Source organism: Oncorhynchus gorbuscha, unplaced genomic scaffold (assembly GCF_021184085.1).
Source record: "Oncorhynchus gorbuscha isolate QuinsamMale2020 ecotype Even-year unplaced genomic scaffold, OgorEven_v1.0 Un_scaffold_1205, whole genome shotgun sequence".
NCBI classification, from domain to species: Eukaryota; Metazoa; Chordata; class Actinopteri; order Salmoniformes; family Salmonidae; genus Oncorhynchus; species Oncorhynchus gorbuscha.
In genome coordinates this window covers 139,277-154,905 of record NW_025746051.1, presented here as the reverse complement: position 1 = coordinate 154,905, position 15,629 = coordinate 139,277, and the positions used below count along the sequence as shown (strand labels likewise).

The window sequence follows — 15,629 nt, the reverse complement described above, 5'->3', positions numbered from 1 at the left end:
TTCCCAACCGCCTCTGGAAGCAACGTCAGCATAATAATTGATTGTCGGGAGTTTCATGAAAGGGGTTTCCATGGCCGAGCAGACTCTGTGAAAACGCATTCTTTGGAGTGATGAATCACGCTTCACCAGTTGGCAGTCCAATGGACAAATCTGGGTTTGGCGGATGCCAGGAGTACGCTACCTGCCACAATGCATAGTGCCAACTAATGTTTGGAGGAGGAATAACGAATTGCCTGGGGCTGTTTTTCATGGTTCGGGATAGGCCCTTTAGTTCCAGTGAAGGGAAACCTTAACGCTACAGCATACAATGACATTCTATACGATGCCCTTTCCTGTTTTAGCATGACAATGCCTCCGTGCACAAAGGGAGTTCCAAGCAGAAATGGTTTGCCGAGGTTGGTGTGGAAGAACTTGACTGGCCTGCACAGAGCCCTGACCTTAACCCCATCGATCAGCTTTGGAATTAATTGGAACACCGACTGCAAGCCAGGCTTAATCGCCCAGCATCATTGCCCGACTTCACTAATGCTTTTGTGGCTGAATGGAAGCAAGTAGCAAGTCCCCGCAGCAATGTTCCAACATCGAGTGGAAAGCCTTCCCAGAAGAGTGGAGGCTGTTATAGCACCAAAGGGGGGGACAAACTCTAAAGTAATGCCCATGATTTGTAATGAGATGTTTGACAAGCTTTTGGTCATGAAGTGTAGCATAAGAACACAACACAAGCCATGGCAAAATGTGTAGAATTGCAGGAAACTAGCTTCATTAAATTGTAAAATGCGTTCTTTTCCCCATGGCAAAATGTCTAGAATTGCGAATAGCAGAAAAAATTGTTTTAAAAAAGCAACATTTTGTTTCTGCTGCCATGGGAGGGCCTCTAAAAATGTTGGTCGGAGAAGGCGCTGTTGGCCACGCCCAATACCACGCCCCCCCCATCTATTTCTCCACCTAGTCAGGTGAACAGGGCCTTGCCCTTTATTATGATAAACAAGCCCGGGCAACCATTTCACCAGAGCTGTTGTCTTGGTTACACTCACTGGTGTCTGGTAATGTACAGGAATGATTCACCTCAGTTCACTCTCTGGGAGTATAATTAACGTCACCTCTCTATTGGCCCATTCCAGTGTGTGTGGCAAACAATCCAGACCTGTTCTGTAACCCCAGAGGGAGGTTTCATGTGGTGCTAATATAGAGCTGAATGAACACACAATAAACTGGTGACACAATGTACTGTGGTTGTAAATATACCAAAGTGGCACAGGTATAATAGTAATAGGTCACATGGTTTCTTTTTGACGCCACACTAACTATACTGGTCCCAGATCAGTTTCGATCAGTGCCCCAGAAAAGGGGATCTGGTTGATTCATCTACTTTGGGAAAGTGAGGCTTAAACCAATCCCATGGACATACCGTGTATCGTTTATGTGTGTATTTTCTATTAATGCCTAGGCAAATGCAATGGCATCTGGGGTTATGTTGGTGTACAGTGTTAAATCTGTTTGTAATCCATTTGAGGTTAACTCAGCAATGCTGGTGATCCTTTTAATCTGTATCTTATTGAATCACAGACCTGATCAGGGTCAGATCTAGCCCCCCTCCGACAATACACTCACTACCATTGCAGAATAAATTATTAGTCACATCACATTGCTTTGCAATTCCTTTGGAGGGAGGATGGTGGAAGTGTGTATTTTAAAGACATGTTCCCCTTGGTATTCATGGAAACGTGATTATCAGGAGGGCGCTTATTGCTACACTAGGAATTCAGGAAGCAATTCTTCTTCGAAATGTGGTTGCGTTTAGGGAACTTGGGTAGTCTGAGGGAGCTTCACCGGATGACATGATATTAGCTAATTAGCCCAAATGTGTCTGTTCTTCATTCAAGCTTACCATCAAAGCAACTTATTCATTAGATTCATCTCGATTCTAGATAACATCCACTGTACAGGGCCATGGACCGAAATAATGAATTTCGTCCCGAACCTGCCTGCACGGGCCACTCTGTGCAGGTAGGTGTCGGAATCCTCAGGCATGTCGTAGTTGAAGACCATGTTGACGCGCTCAATGTCCATCCCTCGGCCAAACAGGTTGGTGGCCACCAGGATCCGCCTTTGGAAGTCCTTGAACTGCTGGTACCGGGAAAGCCTGGGGGAGGAAGGGGGGGCACCCATAGATTTAGAATAAGTAGAACAGGCATCATACATCCTGCTTCACTCCTGTGGGTACACTGAAACTGTGACCCACAAACATGTTGTCTGAGAGAAAGTTCTTGTTAAGTCGATCTGGATAACAGCTTCTGCTACATGACTATTATAGAAAATGTGCAAGTAAATGAGATTCTCAATTTGATTGTGCAACTCCTCATTCCTCTCCTTTTGAAAAAAAGTCAACAGTAACTGAGGAGAGGAGGAAATGTGCTTGTATGAAATTAGACTCCATTCACACATAATGCAAATGACATTTACAGGGGTGGAATCCCAAATTAAAATGTGTAAAGTAGTAAAAGACAGTTAGCTAGACATTGTATGGATAAAAACGATATGCTACTTATCGTTTTAAATATGTGCATGCTTCTCAGAGTAAACAGCTGATTGAAAGGGGAGGGGTAGATCTCAACTTCAGCAAAGGACACTTATGCTTCCTCAGCAGGAGGCAAGGACACCGTTTGCCTACTAACGAATTGACACTCCTCAACCACTTATCGGTTTACGGATAAGATGACGGAAAAGTCGAGGACATTCTTTTGTCCAAATCAGTAATTCCCAATGAAAGCCAAGACCCAATCCCAAATCTACCCCTAAAACCCTATGCACTTATTAATATCTGAGATGACTTGAAGTGTACGCAATATCCTAATATTGCTTATACCAATCAAAACTGCTCAGATTTTAACAAGTGCATAGACTGTAGGGTTTAGCCAGTGATTTGTTCCTCTCCATCAGAACCCACCTCTCCTCCTGGGCCATGCCCCTGTGGATGGCGATTGCAGGGAAGTTCTGCTCCACCAGCAGCTGAGACAGAGCCACACAGCGCTGCACAGACTTCACAAAGATCACCACCTTCAGACAGAGGAGAAAATGGCAGTGAGACACCGAAGACAAACATGGGGCACAAAACCCATGCTGCATCTGATATGGCACCCTGGCTTTACCCTGGTCAAATAAATGTACACTCTGAAGACGAAAAACACTGCATAAAACTCACAGGCAGAAACTTTGTCGGTGCATAGACTTAGTTCACTTGAATGAGTAAAATTGTATTTAAAAACGTGACTTTCAAATCCATGGACAAAATGCATTCAACTCACTCAGATTAAAACTAAAATAAATTAAGTTTTAGCATTCAATTCTCTGAAAAGACCTCTGTCCGTACCTGGTTGAACTCGAGCAGGTCGAAGAGCTTGCGGTTCTTCTCGCCATCCTTCAGCTTGCAGTAGTACTGCTGCAGGCCGTGCAGCGTCAGCTTGGTCTCATCGTCCACAAACACCTCCATGGGCTACAGGAGATATTCATTAAGCACCAAACAGAACACAGGGAGGGACTACCAGGACTTCCAGTGCTAAACATTTTGCTAGTGTGCCCTAATGAATAGAACATGGGGAAAGTGTCACTCTTTGGGACAGTTTTATAAACCTAGCCACATTAAGTGAAAAACAGGAGTAAACCACATTCTGTGTTGGTGAATGAAGAACTACAAATGTGATTGTGAACATCAATTACTAGTACTAGAGCTGGATGGAACTTTATTTTTCATTATAGCTTTAATGCCAGGACTGTTCCTCCCGAAAATGTCCAGAGCCCCAGACCCAGGTTAAGAGAGGGTCAACTCTGGCCACTTACGAGCAGGCAAAGCTTAGATGTGCTCGACTGGAACTTTTTACATGAATATTAAGCCATATCCAAAATCCCTTAAAAAATGGCATTTAAAATTAAAAGAATAACAAATGCCCATGAGCTTAGTTCAACTTCCGTACCCCACCAGAACCAAAATACAAGCTTGTTTCATTCCAATGCTTGTAAACAAATAAATGCAAAAATAAACTATATAGTCTCAAAACATGGTCAAAATGATAATTCTGATATCATTGACGGTCAGTCCTTGCATATAGCTCTACAGATTTCAGAGTGGTTAAATTTCTCCAGACCTATCCCTCCAAAACAGGGGCGAGGAAGATGCTTCATTAATGTTTATACTGCCGATTGCCTCTTCAAAGTGCAATTTAGGGAGATGGGTTCATCTCTGTGTGTGTGTGTGTGTGTGTGTGTGTGTGTGTGTGTGTGTGTGTGTGTGTGTGTGTGTGTGTGTGTGTGTGTGTGTGTGTGTGTGTGTGTGTGTGTGTGTGTGTGTGTGTGTAAAACTGCAACTTTAAGTTTCAGAACATGTAGATAACCATGGGTTATAAGAAACCCTTCAACGTACATCCTGCATGAACTTGCGGCAGACGGGATGGATCTCTTTGCTTAGGGTGGCGCTGAACATCATGCACTGCTTCTCATGGGGTGTGAGCCTGAAGATGTCCTGAACATCACACCTCATGTCTGAGGGAGAGACGATAGGAAAATAATATGGTCACAGAAAAAGTAAACCCACTCAGCCTGAAATCTGAGGACTACATAAAATGTAAATACTTTCCTACGTTTTGGCTAAATCCTTACTTAAGTCACACCATCTATCACATCCTGTTCCAAGATCCACTACTACTTAGTCAGACAATGTATTAGAAGTGCATTCTAAGTGGTATGCTAGTAGGTACATTGGAACACGTTTTCAATTGACCGTTCCTCTGTGACGTTTCAACTTACTCCTTGCTCCCGTCACTCACATCTGGCATCAGCCCCCCTGTCCTACTGTGGTCTGAATTTGCATCTTGTCACACTCGTCCAGGACAAAGTGCTTCACGTTCTTCAAGTTGAGGGTCTTGTTGCGGATGAGGGCCAGGCGTTCCCACCACAAAGTGGGGGCAGTTCTTCTTCAGTGCGTCCTCGTCCTTCTTGATGGACAGGCCCCGAAGACCACGGCTGCCTTGACAGTAGGCATGTACTTGGAGAAGCACTCATACTCTTTGCTGATCAGGAAGGCCAGCTCTCATGTGTGGCACATCACCAGCACAGACACCTGGTAGACAGAGAGAGAGGTAGGGGAGAATGTTTAATACAGAGCTCTCTGGACAGCAGAGAAACATGCAAAAGGATAGAACAGCAGTGTAAAAAGTGAGATTAAAAGGAGAACAAATTCAGACTGCAATTGGCCCAGCGTCATTAGGGTTTGGCCGGGGAAGGCCATCATTGTAAAATAAAAATGTGTTCTTAACTGACTTGCCTAGTCCAAATAAAGGTTAAATAAAGTTGGCGATTAGACACTTTCTTATGCAAGTATCCCCAGATACAGATTAAGCCTATTCCTAAACTACAAAGCACTCAATGGATTCTCCATCGAAAGCTATTGTTAGTAAAGGAGGGAGGATGTAACAGCAAATCAGTTGCTGATTCCACAATGTCATTATTCAACCATTCACCTGCCCGTCCACAGGCTCAATCTGCTGCAGGGTGGCCAGTACAAACACAGCAGTCTTGCCCATACCATACTTGGCCTGGCACAGGATGTCCATGCCCAGGATGGCATGTGGGATGCACTCATGTTGGACTGAAAGACAGAAACGTAACTAGGGAAGTTAGTTAAGAACAAATTCTTATTTACAATGACGGCCTACCAAGAGGCCTCCTGCGGGGATTGGGGCCTGGGATTTAACATTAAAAAATATATATAGGACAAAACACACATCAGTACATAAAGAGAGACTCAAGAAACATAGCAAGGCATCAACACATGACAACACAGCATGGTAGCAGCACAAAACATTGTACAAACATTGGGCACAGACAAAAGCACAAAGGGCAAGAAGGGTAGACAACACATCACACTGACAGTTGTGGCTGCTTTGTCCATGATTGAGTCTTTGAATGAAGAGATTGAGATAAAACTGTACAGTCACTAGGGGCAGAAAACTGAAGAGAGGACGACCCAGGGATGTTTGCGCTTTGGGGACCGTTAACAGAATGTTACTGGCAGAACAGATGTTGTATGTGGAGTATGAGGGCTGCAGTAGATATCTCAGGTAGGGGAGGGGAGTGAGGCCTAAGAGGGTTTTATAAATAAGCATCAACCAGTGGGTCTTGCGACAGGTATACAGAGATGACCAGTTTAAGTATGATGTGATGCTTGAAGGGGCATACATGTATAACACATAGTCAGAGTCCCAAATGACACCCTATATATTGTGGATTACTTTTGACCAGGGCCCAGTCACACACAGCGCTAGTTTTGAACAAAGCCCTATGGGCCCAGCTCAATAGTAGTACACTATGTCAGGAATAGGGTGCCATTTGACACAGACAGAATGGACAAAGTCAAAAACAGTCCTTGGTTGAAGGTGGGAAGTGCCTGTGAGGCTCACCTTCAGAGGGATGTTCAACGCCACAGTCGACAATGGCGCGGAGCAGCTCCAGTTTGAGCAGGAAGTCTCGGAAGGCGGAGCTGTGGATGGAGACGTAAGAGCCCTTTACCTCCTTCTTGCCCGGAGGTGTGGCAACCTGAGGCTCCTCATCCTCTTCATAGTCCAACAGCTCGTTGTCAACGTCGTTCTCTGCCATTCTAGAGAAGGGGTACTTGCATAAGTTGAAGCTAGGAAAGACTGGAGACTAGTTTGGGGGCGCTGTATCAACAATACAGTAAATTCAGAAGGTTAATTGAAATGTCAATTCAATAATCTATGTACAATGCCTCAGCATCTAACCTTAGTTATATTACATGAGGATTCCAATTCTTGTCATTTCACTTTCTGAATTGAATCCTAGTGAAACATCACCGTCTAGCACAGGGTTGCCTCACTCTCCGCACAAACAATGGCAGCCACCTCCTCATTCAAACTTTGTGACAGCAAAGTGCTATAAAGGGAAATATGTTCCAAATGCAAGGTGAATATTCAGAAATAACGTTGGCTCAAATTAATAACGAGCAAGACATTTCTAGGGTCTAACTTGACCTAAAATGTAATTCTCGGAACCAACCTGCGACACACTGCTAGCAGCAGTTAACTGCTAACTGACACGACCGTGCTAGTACTAGCGTTAGCTTGACGCAATGCTAAATGTGTTAGTTAGCTAGCCAGATTGCACAAGGTTTTCGCAAAGATTTTAACAAAAAAAATATACTCGAACATGGCTGCTATTTGTGAGCATTATGGAAAGAAAAATATGTTTCTTATTTACAATTGATGCAGATATAGAAAATGACTCAATACTGCACATTTTTTATGCAATTAAAATCGGCTTCGAGTATCACTGCTCCCTAGGTTCACAGGGACAGTCTAGAAGCACTGTGCTCGTGTATTCGTGGCCACTATTGGTCCATTTTAAAGGCAATCTCACCAAACCGGCCTGAAAAGCGAACCGTCTAATTTAATGCCGATCTTGATTTTCAATATCTGCATCAAATGCCGATCGGGATTTCGCCAGCTGCCCTAAACTAAATTGTAGGCATAATTTCTTGTTTGACAACACTGGTATGAAAAAAGTACACTGATAGCCTTATTCACACTGCGTTGTGTGTGGTTGATTGAGACTATAGACGTGGACTTTGGAGACCAGGTAGTTTTAATCAAGCAGAACTCACTCTCTGCATCCTGCATCTGCATCCAAAAGGAAATAAAACATTTGTAGAGCACATATGTTCTGAGAATCGTCGCCTCTTTCTCTCTCAGTGCATCAAAATTATGTTCGATTACAAACATTAATAGTCTCTCCTTATTATACATAACATCTTTTACAAAGATAAAACCACATACCTGCATCCAAAATGAAATAAAACATTTGTAGAGCACATATGTTCTGCGAATCGTGGCCACTTTCTACAGCAGATACACAATAGGAGGGACTGGGATCATTCGAGGAGCTAGCCATCGTTCACACATACAATAAATAGCCTGCTAATACCTTAGCTATTAACCACATGTTGAATTCAGAATGTTGATATCCTAAAAAGTACAATTACAAGTGCATCTTAACAATACCATCTACTTATGAGTAACCTCTAAATACACATCATTATTCATGAACAAAACACTGTGTGTATGACTTGGTACTGAAAATAATCAAACTTTTCTGAAGACATAAAAAGCGTGACTACCTCTCTCAGGATACAAAATGATTTGAGCACGCAGGGCAAAACGTAAGAACACACTCCACTTCAGCCAGGATGCAGGCATGCATAATAACAAATCAACACGACATATTAATATATGAACCTGGTGAAATTCACATAGTACTTTAACAACTGTTACATATGCATACTATATACATATTTATTTACAACATTTACAAACCAACAGCCTGCATTCATCCAGTTTGTAGAAATTATGATAGATATGTGACATGAAGCTATATTGGGCAATTTGAGCAAAGGCGTAACAATGACTGTCTTGGACAAATAGACATTTGGCTTAAAACATTTATTAATTCATGGGCAATATGTGTGCATGCCCTGATCATATCAGCTTACTACATCTGTCTTCCCTCACCAAAACCATCAATGATTTGATTTATTTGACTGTAATATATCAGTTATGGCCAACAGAGGGCAACATTTATCCATATAATACGATAAAACCTCACTGAACCTAATTTAATTGGGTTACATTGTAAACATTTTTCAGGTTTCGTTTCTGATCAGAAACAATGCATTCATTTCCCGGAGTGGTCGCTCTGTGCTTTTGTAGTTGACGTCATAATGTAAGACGAGATATAGACGCCTATGACGTAAACGAACTCAAGAAAATGTTCAGAGCGCTACTTTTGCCTCAGTTGAGTTGATGCTTTGCAAAGGACAGTCATCCTCATGTTCAAATAAATCACTTTGAGTGGACAAAGAAGACATTCTGTGTGAGTACAGCATAACTGGCCAAGATGTTGTAAAAAAAATGTTTGAAATGTATTTTAAAATGTATTTGTTTATTTAAAAAATGTCAGGTCCAATCTGAAGGGTGCCTGAAAGCACAATGGATAGAAATCATAAACCGTTGAGAAAAATTATTCTAAAAGTAAGTCTCATAAGTGATTAAAAAAAAATGTTTGTTCATTCTGGGGCTATCCCTCTTGATATGTAATGAGGCTATCTTCTTGGTAGTATAACCTATATGCTGTAAAAACAGATTGATATGATTTATAGTTGGAAAAGTGGGCATAATTAATTCAGGGCTAAGGTTAAATGTATTTCCTTATGTTCATATACCCCAGGCTGGGACCCTCCAAGCTAGTGCTGGAGAGCAGGTCCTCCAGACAGACATCACTGACCATGATGGACTAAGGCTGCCAGCCCTGGTAGACTGCCCCATTGACAGCCCCCTAAAGGTAAGAAAACGTCTTATAGTTCTGTTGCAAAACGTCTGGTTGTAATGGAGACCAGTTGGTTGCAATCTAGTAATATGACGTGTTGAAAACCAGTTTACAACGCGATAATAAAGCCATTAAGACACATGGACCAGCTATTAAACTCAGCAAAAAAAAACGTCCCTTTTTCAGGACCATGTATTTTAAAGATCATTCGTAAAAATCCAAATATCTTCACAGATCTTCATTGTGAAGGGTTTTAACACTGTTTCCCATGCTTGTTCAATGAACCGTAAACAATTTATGAACATGCACCTGTGGAACGGTCGTTAAGAAACTAACAGCTTACAGACGGTAGGCAATTAAGGTCACAGTTGTGAAATCTTAGGACACTAAGAGGCCTTTCTACTGACTCTGAAAAACACCAAAAGAAAGATGCCCAGGGTCCCTGCTCATCTGCATGAACGTGCCTAAGGCATGCATCACACCTGCAGGACAAGTACAGGATGGCAACAACAACTGCCCGAGTTACACCAGGAACGCACAATCCCTCCATCAGTGCTCAGACTGTCCGCAATAGGCTGAGTGAGACTGGACTGAGGGCTTGTAGGCCTGTTGTAAGGCAGCTCCTCACCAGACATCACGGGCACAACGTCACCTATAGGCACAAACCCAACCGTCGCTGGACCAGACAGGACTGGCAAAAAGTGCTCTTTACTGACAAGTCACGGTTTTGTCTCACTAGGGGTTATGGTCGGATTTGCGTTTATCGTCGAAAGGAATGAGCATTACACCGAGGCCTGTACTCTGGAGCGGGATCGATTTGGAGGTGGAGGGTCCGTCAAGGTCTGGGGCAGTGTGTCACAGCATCATCGGACTGAGTTTGTAGTCATTGCAGGCAATCTCAACGCTGTGCGTTAAAGGGAAGACTGCCTCCTCCCTCATGTGGTACCCTTCCTCCAGGCTCATCGTGACATGACCCTCCAGCATGACAATGCCACCAGCCATACTGCTCGTTCTGTGCGTGATTTCCTGCAAGACAGGAATGTCAGTGTTCTGCCATGGCCAGCGAACAGCGCGGATTTCAATCCCATTGAGTATGTCTGGGACCTGTTGGAACGGATTGTGAGGGCGAGGGCCATTCCCCTCAGAAATGTGCAGGAACTTGCAGGTGCCTTGGTGGAAGAGTGGGATAACATTTTCTTTTTTAATTTTTTAAGAGTGGGTTAACATCTCACAGCAAGAACTGCCAAATTTAGTGCAGCCCATGAGGAGGAGATGCACTGCAGTACTTAATGCAGCTGGTGGCCACACCAGTTACTGACTGTTACTTTTGATTTTGACCCCTCCTTTGTTCAGGGACACATTATTCCATTTCTGTTAGTCACATGTCTGTGGAACTTGTTCAGTTTATGTCTCAGTTGATGAATCTTGTTATGTTCATACAAATATTTACACATTAAGTTTGCTGAAAATAAACGCAGTTGACAGTGAGAGGACGTTTCTTTTTTTGCTGAGTTTAGTTAGAACTAATAGTTTTGGAATTCAGATTTGAATTCTGATTGTAATTCTAAGGTTATGGTTTATAGCTGGAAAAGTGAGCATAATAATGGAGGCCTTAAGTTCTATGTATTTCCTTATGTTCCTATACCCCAGGCTGGGACCCTCCAAGCTAGTGCTAGAGAGCAAGTGCTCCAGACAGATGTCCATTCGGCTGGCCATGATGGACTAAGCCTGCCAGCCCTGGTAGACTGCCTCCAGGATAGCCCTCGAAAGGCAGATGTCCATTCCGCTGGCCATGATGGACTAAGCCTGCCAGCCCTGGTAGACTGCCTCCAGGATAGACCACGAAAGGTAAGAAACATCTTTTAGTTTTGTTGCAAAACGTCTGGTTGTCACGGAGGCCAGTTGGTTGCAATCTAGTAATACGACGGGTTGAAAACCAGTTTACAACGCGATAATAACGCCATTAAGACACATGGACCAACTACTAGTTAGAACTAATAGTATTGGAATTCAGATTTTAATTCTGATTCTAATTCTAAGGTTAACCCTTATGTGACATGTCACTCAGTACCATCATGCCTATGGTGAAAAATGTGGTTTCTATGGTGATATGATTTCCCCACTGTTGTTATTTCTCTCAGAACCTTGTGCCGAAGCCCCCGCAAGGCCCCAGGCCCAGCCGAGAGGCAAATATAGCAAAGGCAGAAAAGAAGGCCACAGAGGTTATCAAGGCTAGAAGGTCTAGGGAGGTTAAGTCAGGGGTGAAAAAACTAAGCCGCCAAGTAGTTGGTATGTTGGCACTGCCTCAAACTCTAACTCAAACAACCAGTTACAGTGAGTATTCATCTCCACTTCCAAAATACCTGGATTTATTGATAGAATTCTAAAACGATATATGGTGGAAGGATCCACTAATGTCTACGATCCTCTTTCTGTAGGTGTCCTGCCAGCTATCAAGAAGGGCACTAAAGTTACCCTCCAGTCCTCCAGCTCCCTCTCCGATGACAACAAGGAGGCACTCGGTTAGTTATTATGTTGTTTTTACTGTCTTTTGCACCCGCATGCACATTCCCCTTCTTTCTTTTCTCTTATTGTCAGTAATGGTATTTTCATTTTCTCTCCTCTTTTTTTCTTATTTTTCTATACAGTGTTTGGAGACATGTTATGTGTGAAGAATTATTTAAATCAAATGTCAAACTCATTCTATAGAAGGCCAGGTTTCTGCAGGGTTTCACTACATCCTTGATTGATGAATTAAGGTCACTAATTAGTAAGAAACTCCTCTAACCTGGTTGTCTAGGTCTTAATTGAAAGGAAAAAACTAAAACCCGCAGACACTTAGCCCTCCATGGAATGAGTTTGACAACCCTGTATTAAATACATTTTGATTTGACTAGGGGCCGTCTGCCAGGTCCTGACCACCAGGGTGGGAGACATCCTGAACAGTACCTGCAACGACAATTACAAAGCCAGGCTCATCATCCAGAAAGGTACACTTATAACCTGTTTTGCCCATATCACCAGTAATAACTTGTGTAATAACCAGTGTATTACCATTATAGTAAATGTACTAGATACTGCATAGTGTTATACATGGATGTGGCTTTGAACCAGTTCAGAATATGAGTGTGTTTTCTTAGGATTGGATTCCGGTGCCAGGGAAAGGTTCCCTGACTCTCCGTGTTCCTCTTCACCCAAGGACAAAGAGGAGGTGGTTGTAAGTGTCATGACTGTCTCATACCCTAAACCCTCCACCCAGGCAGCATGGGCAGCTCCTGCCCAGACTCTGGAAGAAGAGGTGGGGGGCGAGGTCTCCGAGATGAGTGACAGCTCCCTGATGCCCACCAAGAACAGGCAGGACCCCCTGGAGAAGATTCCCTCCCTCCTACCAGGCAAGGAGCACATCCTCCTTTGCAGCACTCCCTGGGCCACCGTCATGAGCCCCCGAACTCTGAAGTTTATTCTCCACGGCATCATGTGTCGACTGGAGGCCTCAGAGTCCCCCCAGACAAGGAGGGCCAATGACCCCTTCAGGCTGATGAAGGATCTCTTTGTGGAGGTCCAGCATGCCCTGAAGTATGCTGACATCTCTGTCGTCTTTGGCCTGGAGGAGAGCATCCAATTCAGTGGTGAGGATGCGGTGAAGGCCATCGTGAAGACTGCGGCTAAAAGATTGTCCCTGCGTTCGGACTCCAACCGGGCTCAACTGCGTGCCGCACGCTCTGGTAGCGAGGGAGCCATCAGGTGCATGGCGGACACCATCACACAGGTCATAGAGGACTGGAGTTTCGAAGGCCATTTTGGAGCCAGGAGGAGCCGTGGTAGTGGGAGGTCACACTCCTCAACCTCCTCAAGGAGTGATGTCACCCTCACCGAGGAGCTCCTGGCTTGGAGGGAAACCCTAGACGAGGACCTAGAGGAGATGGCTGATGACAGCACTGGTTTGGAAAAGACCAGTGTGAGCTCAGCCATCTCTGGGAAGTCCCAGGTAATTAGCTACCTTTCTGAAAGCACCAAGCCCATCAGCAGCGCCCTCTCCACAGACCTCGAGGACATCACCTCCACACAGGTGAGACGGCCAAGAACCAGTAGATCGTTTTGTTATTTGGGCTGTTTGATTGTGAGGCATCGACTCATATCTGTTTCTCTCTCTACTAAGAAGAAAGAGAAGGAAGAAGCTATGAAGAAAGAAGTGAGGAAGTCAGGAAAGAAGAAGCGAGGAAATAACAAGAACCAGAAGAAGAACAAGGTGTCTCCTCTTGGCAATGATAGTAAGTCCTCATTTCTGTCAGTCTGTGCATCTGTCTTCAGCACAGTATTGTAATGTAAGGACTATGATAAAGTTATCAATTCATTAGCCACTAAATGGAAGACAGCGGACTAAAACTTTCTTGAACTTGCCAATAACAAATGCTTGTTTTTGTTTTCTGTTTCAAAATATTTTGTTACTGTGTACCCTAATGAACACGACCCTGATTTCATGCCTTGTTCTCTGTCACCTGTTCAGGTACTGTGGCTGCAGATGAGCCTAAGAAAAAACAGGCTCTCCTCCCGCGGATCACAGCCGCCCTGGCAAAACTATTTTGCTTCCCCTGCAAAAAAAAAATGCAAACGTAACTGTGCAGAAGACGAGTTTGGGAAAACCCTGCTGCCACCTCCCCCAACCCACTTTCTAAATAAACTCTCAAAGCCAACAGAAGAGGGAGGGAGACAACCCCCCCTACTCACAACTCATTTTATTATACCCCATTTAATTCAATAAACACAACTTGCAGCTATTTTGATCTTCTTCTTCTTGAGTTTTTGTTTTACAGACCCACCTGCATGCAATAGATTCTTAAGGTCAATTTGCAGTCTACTGTCTACTACCGTATCATTGTTATGAGTATGTTCACTGTGCCAGTCATTATACATTTAAACATTTAAGCTATAATAATGCTCTAACCTAATTGACACAAATTGGTGCATTCACCTTATGACATCCAGTAGAACAGTCACTTTACAATAGTGCATCTAAATCTTAAAGGGGGGCTGAGAAGGATTACTTATCCTACTGGTATTCCTTAAAGAGGTGGGGTTTCAGGTGTCTCCGGAAGGTGGTGATTGACTCCGCTGTCCTGGCGTCGAACGGCAGTTTGTTCCACCATTGGGGGGATCAGGCCCTACAACAGTTTTGACTGGGCTGAGCTGGAACTGTACTTCCTCAGTGGTAGCGAGGCGAGCAGGCCAGAGATGGATGAACGCAGTGCCCTTGTTTGGGTGTCAAAACCTGATCAGAGCCTGGCTCCCCAATGGTGGAACAAACTCCCTCACGACGCCAGGACAGCGGAGTCATCAGAGCCTGGATCACCACCTTCCAGACACCTGAAACCACCACCTCTTTAAGGAATACCAGTGGAGAGAGCGGAGGAGCGGGGTAAAGAACCTTCTTGAACACCCGGGCTGCGGCGTTCTGGATGAGTTTAGATGCACTAATGGCACAGGCAGGGAGCCCAGCCAACAGCGATGTCAGTAATCCAGACGGGAGATGACAAGTGCCTGGATTTGGACCTGCGCCGCTTCCTGCCAGTATAGGCTATAATAATGCCCTAACCTAATTGCAATTGACATAATAAGAGTTACATTTGAATAATTCCCTCATTTTATATTTCTTTTTAGAGGGAATAAATCTCTAAAGCACTATAGAGTGCCGTCCCTAGGAGGGGTGCGTCACTTGAGTGGGTTGAGTCACTGATGTGATCTTCCTGTCTGGGTTGGCGCCCCCCCTTGGGTTGTGCCGTGGCGGAGATCTTTGTGGGCTATACTCGGCCTTGTCTCAGGATGGTAAGTTGGTGGTTGAAGATATCCCTCTAGTGATGTGGGGGCTGTGCTTTGGCAAAGTGGGTGGGGTTATATCCTTCCTGTTTGGCCCTGTCCGGGGGTATCATCGGATGGGGCCACAGTGTCTCCTGACCCCTCCTGTCTCACCCTCCAGTATTTATGCTGCAGTAGTTTATGTGTCGGGGGGCTAGGGTCAGTTTGTTATATCTGGAGTACTCCTGTCTTATCCGGTGTCCTGTGTGAATTTAAGTATGCTCCCTCCAATTCTCTCTTTCTTTCTCTCTCTCTCTCAAAGGACCTGAGCCCTAGGAATATGCCTCAGGACTACCTGGCATGATCACTCCTTGTTGTTTCCAGTCCACATGGCCATGCTGCTGCTCCAGTTTCAACTGTTCTGTCTGTGGCTATGGAATCCTGACCTG

The 15,629-nt window shown here is 44.2% G+C and overlaps 1 protein-coding gene and 1 pseudogene across 2 annotated transcripts; one reads left to right on the top strand and one right to left on the bottom strand.

Annotated features, from left to right (window-relative positions):
- Window positions 1-974: 974 nt before the first annotated feature.
- LOC124021762 lies at window positions 975-9,007 on the bottom strand (annotated as a pseudogene).
- Window positions 9,008-12,847: 3,840 nt separating this feature from the next.
- On the top strand, window positions 12,848-14,163 carry LOC124021761. 2 transcript variants are annotated; one of them, XM_046336885.1, is made up of 3 exons: window positions 12,848-13,456; window positions 13,550-13,658; window positions 13,895-14,163. In XM_046336885.1, the coding sequence occupies exons 1-3, from the start codon at window positions 12,863-12,865 to the stop codon at window positions 14,002-14,004; spliced, it is 813 nt and encodes a 270-aa protein (XP_046192841.1). In that variant the 5' UTR covers window positions 12,848-12,862; the 3' UTR covers window positions 14,005-14,163. The 2 variants fall into 2 exon arrangements, with proteins under 2 accessions (XP_046192841.1, XP_046192840.1); XM_046336884.1 differs by having other exon boundaries at window positions 12,848-13,658.
- The last annotated feature ends 1,466 nt before the right edge of the window (window positions 14,164-15,629 follow it).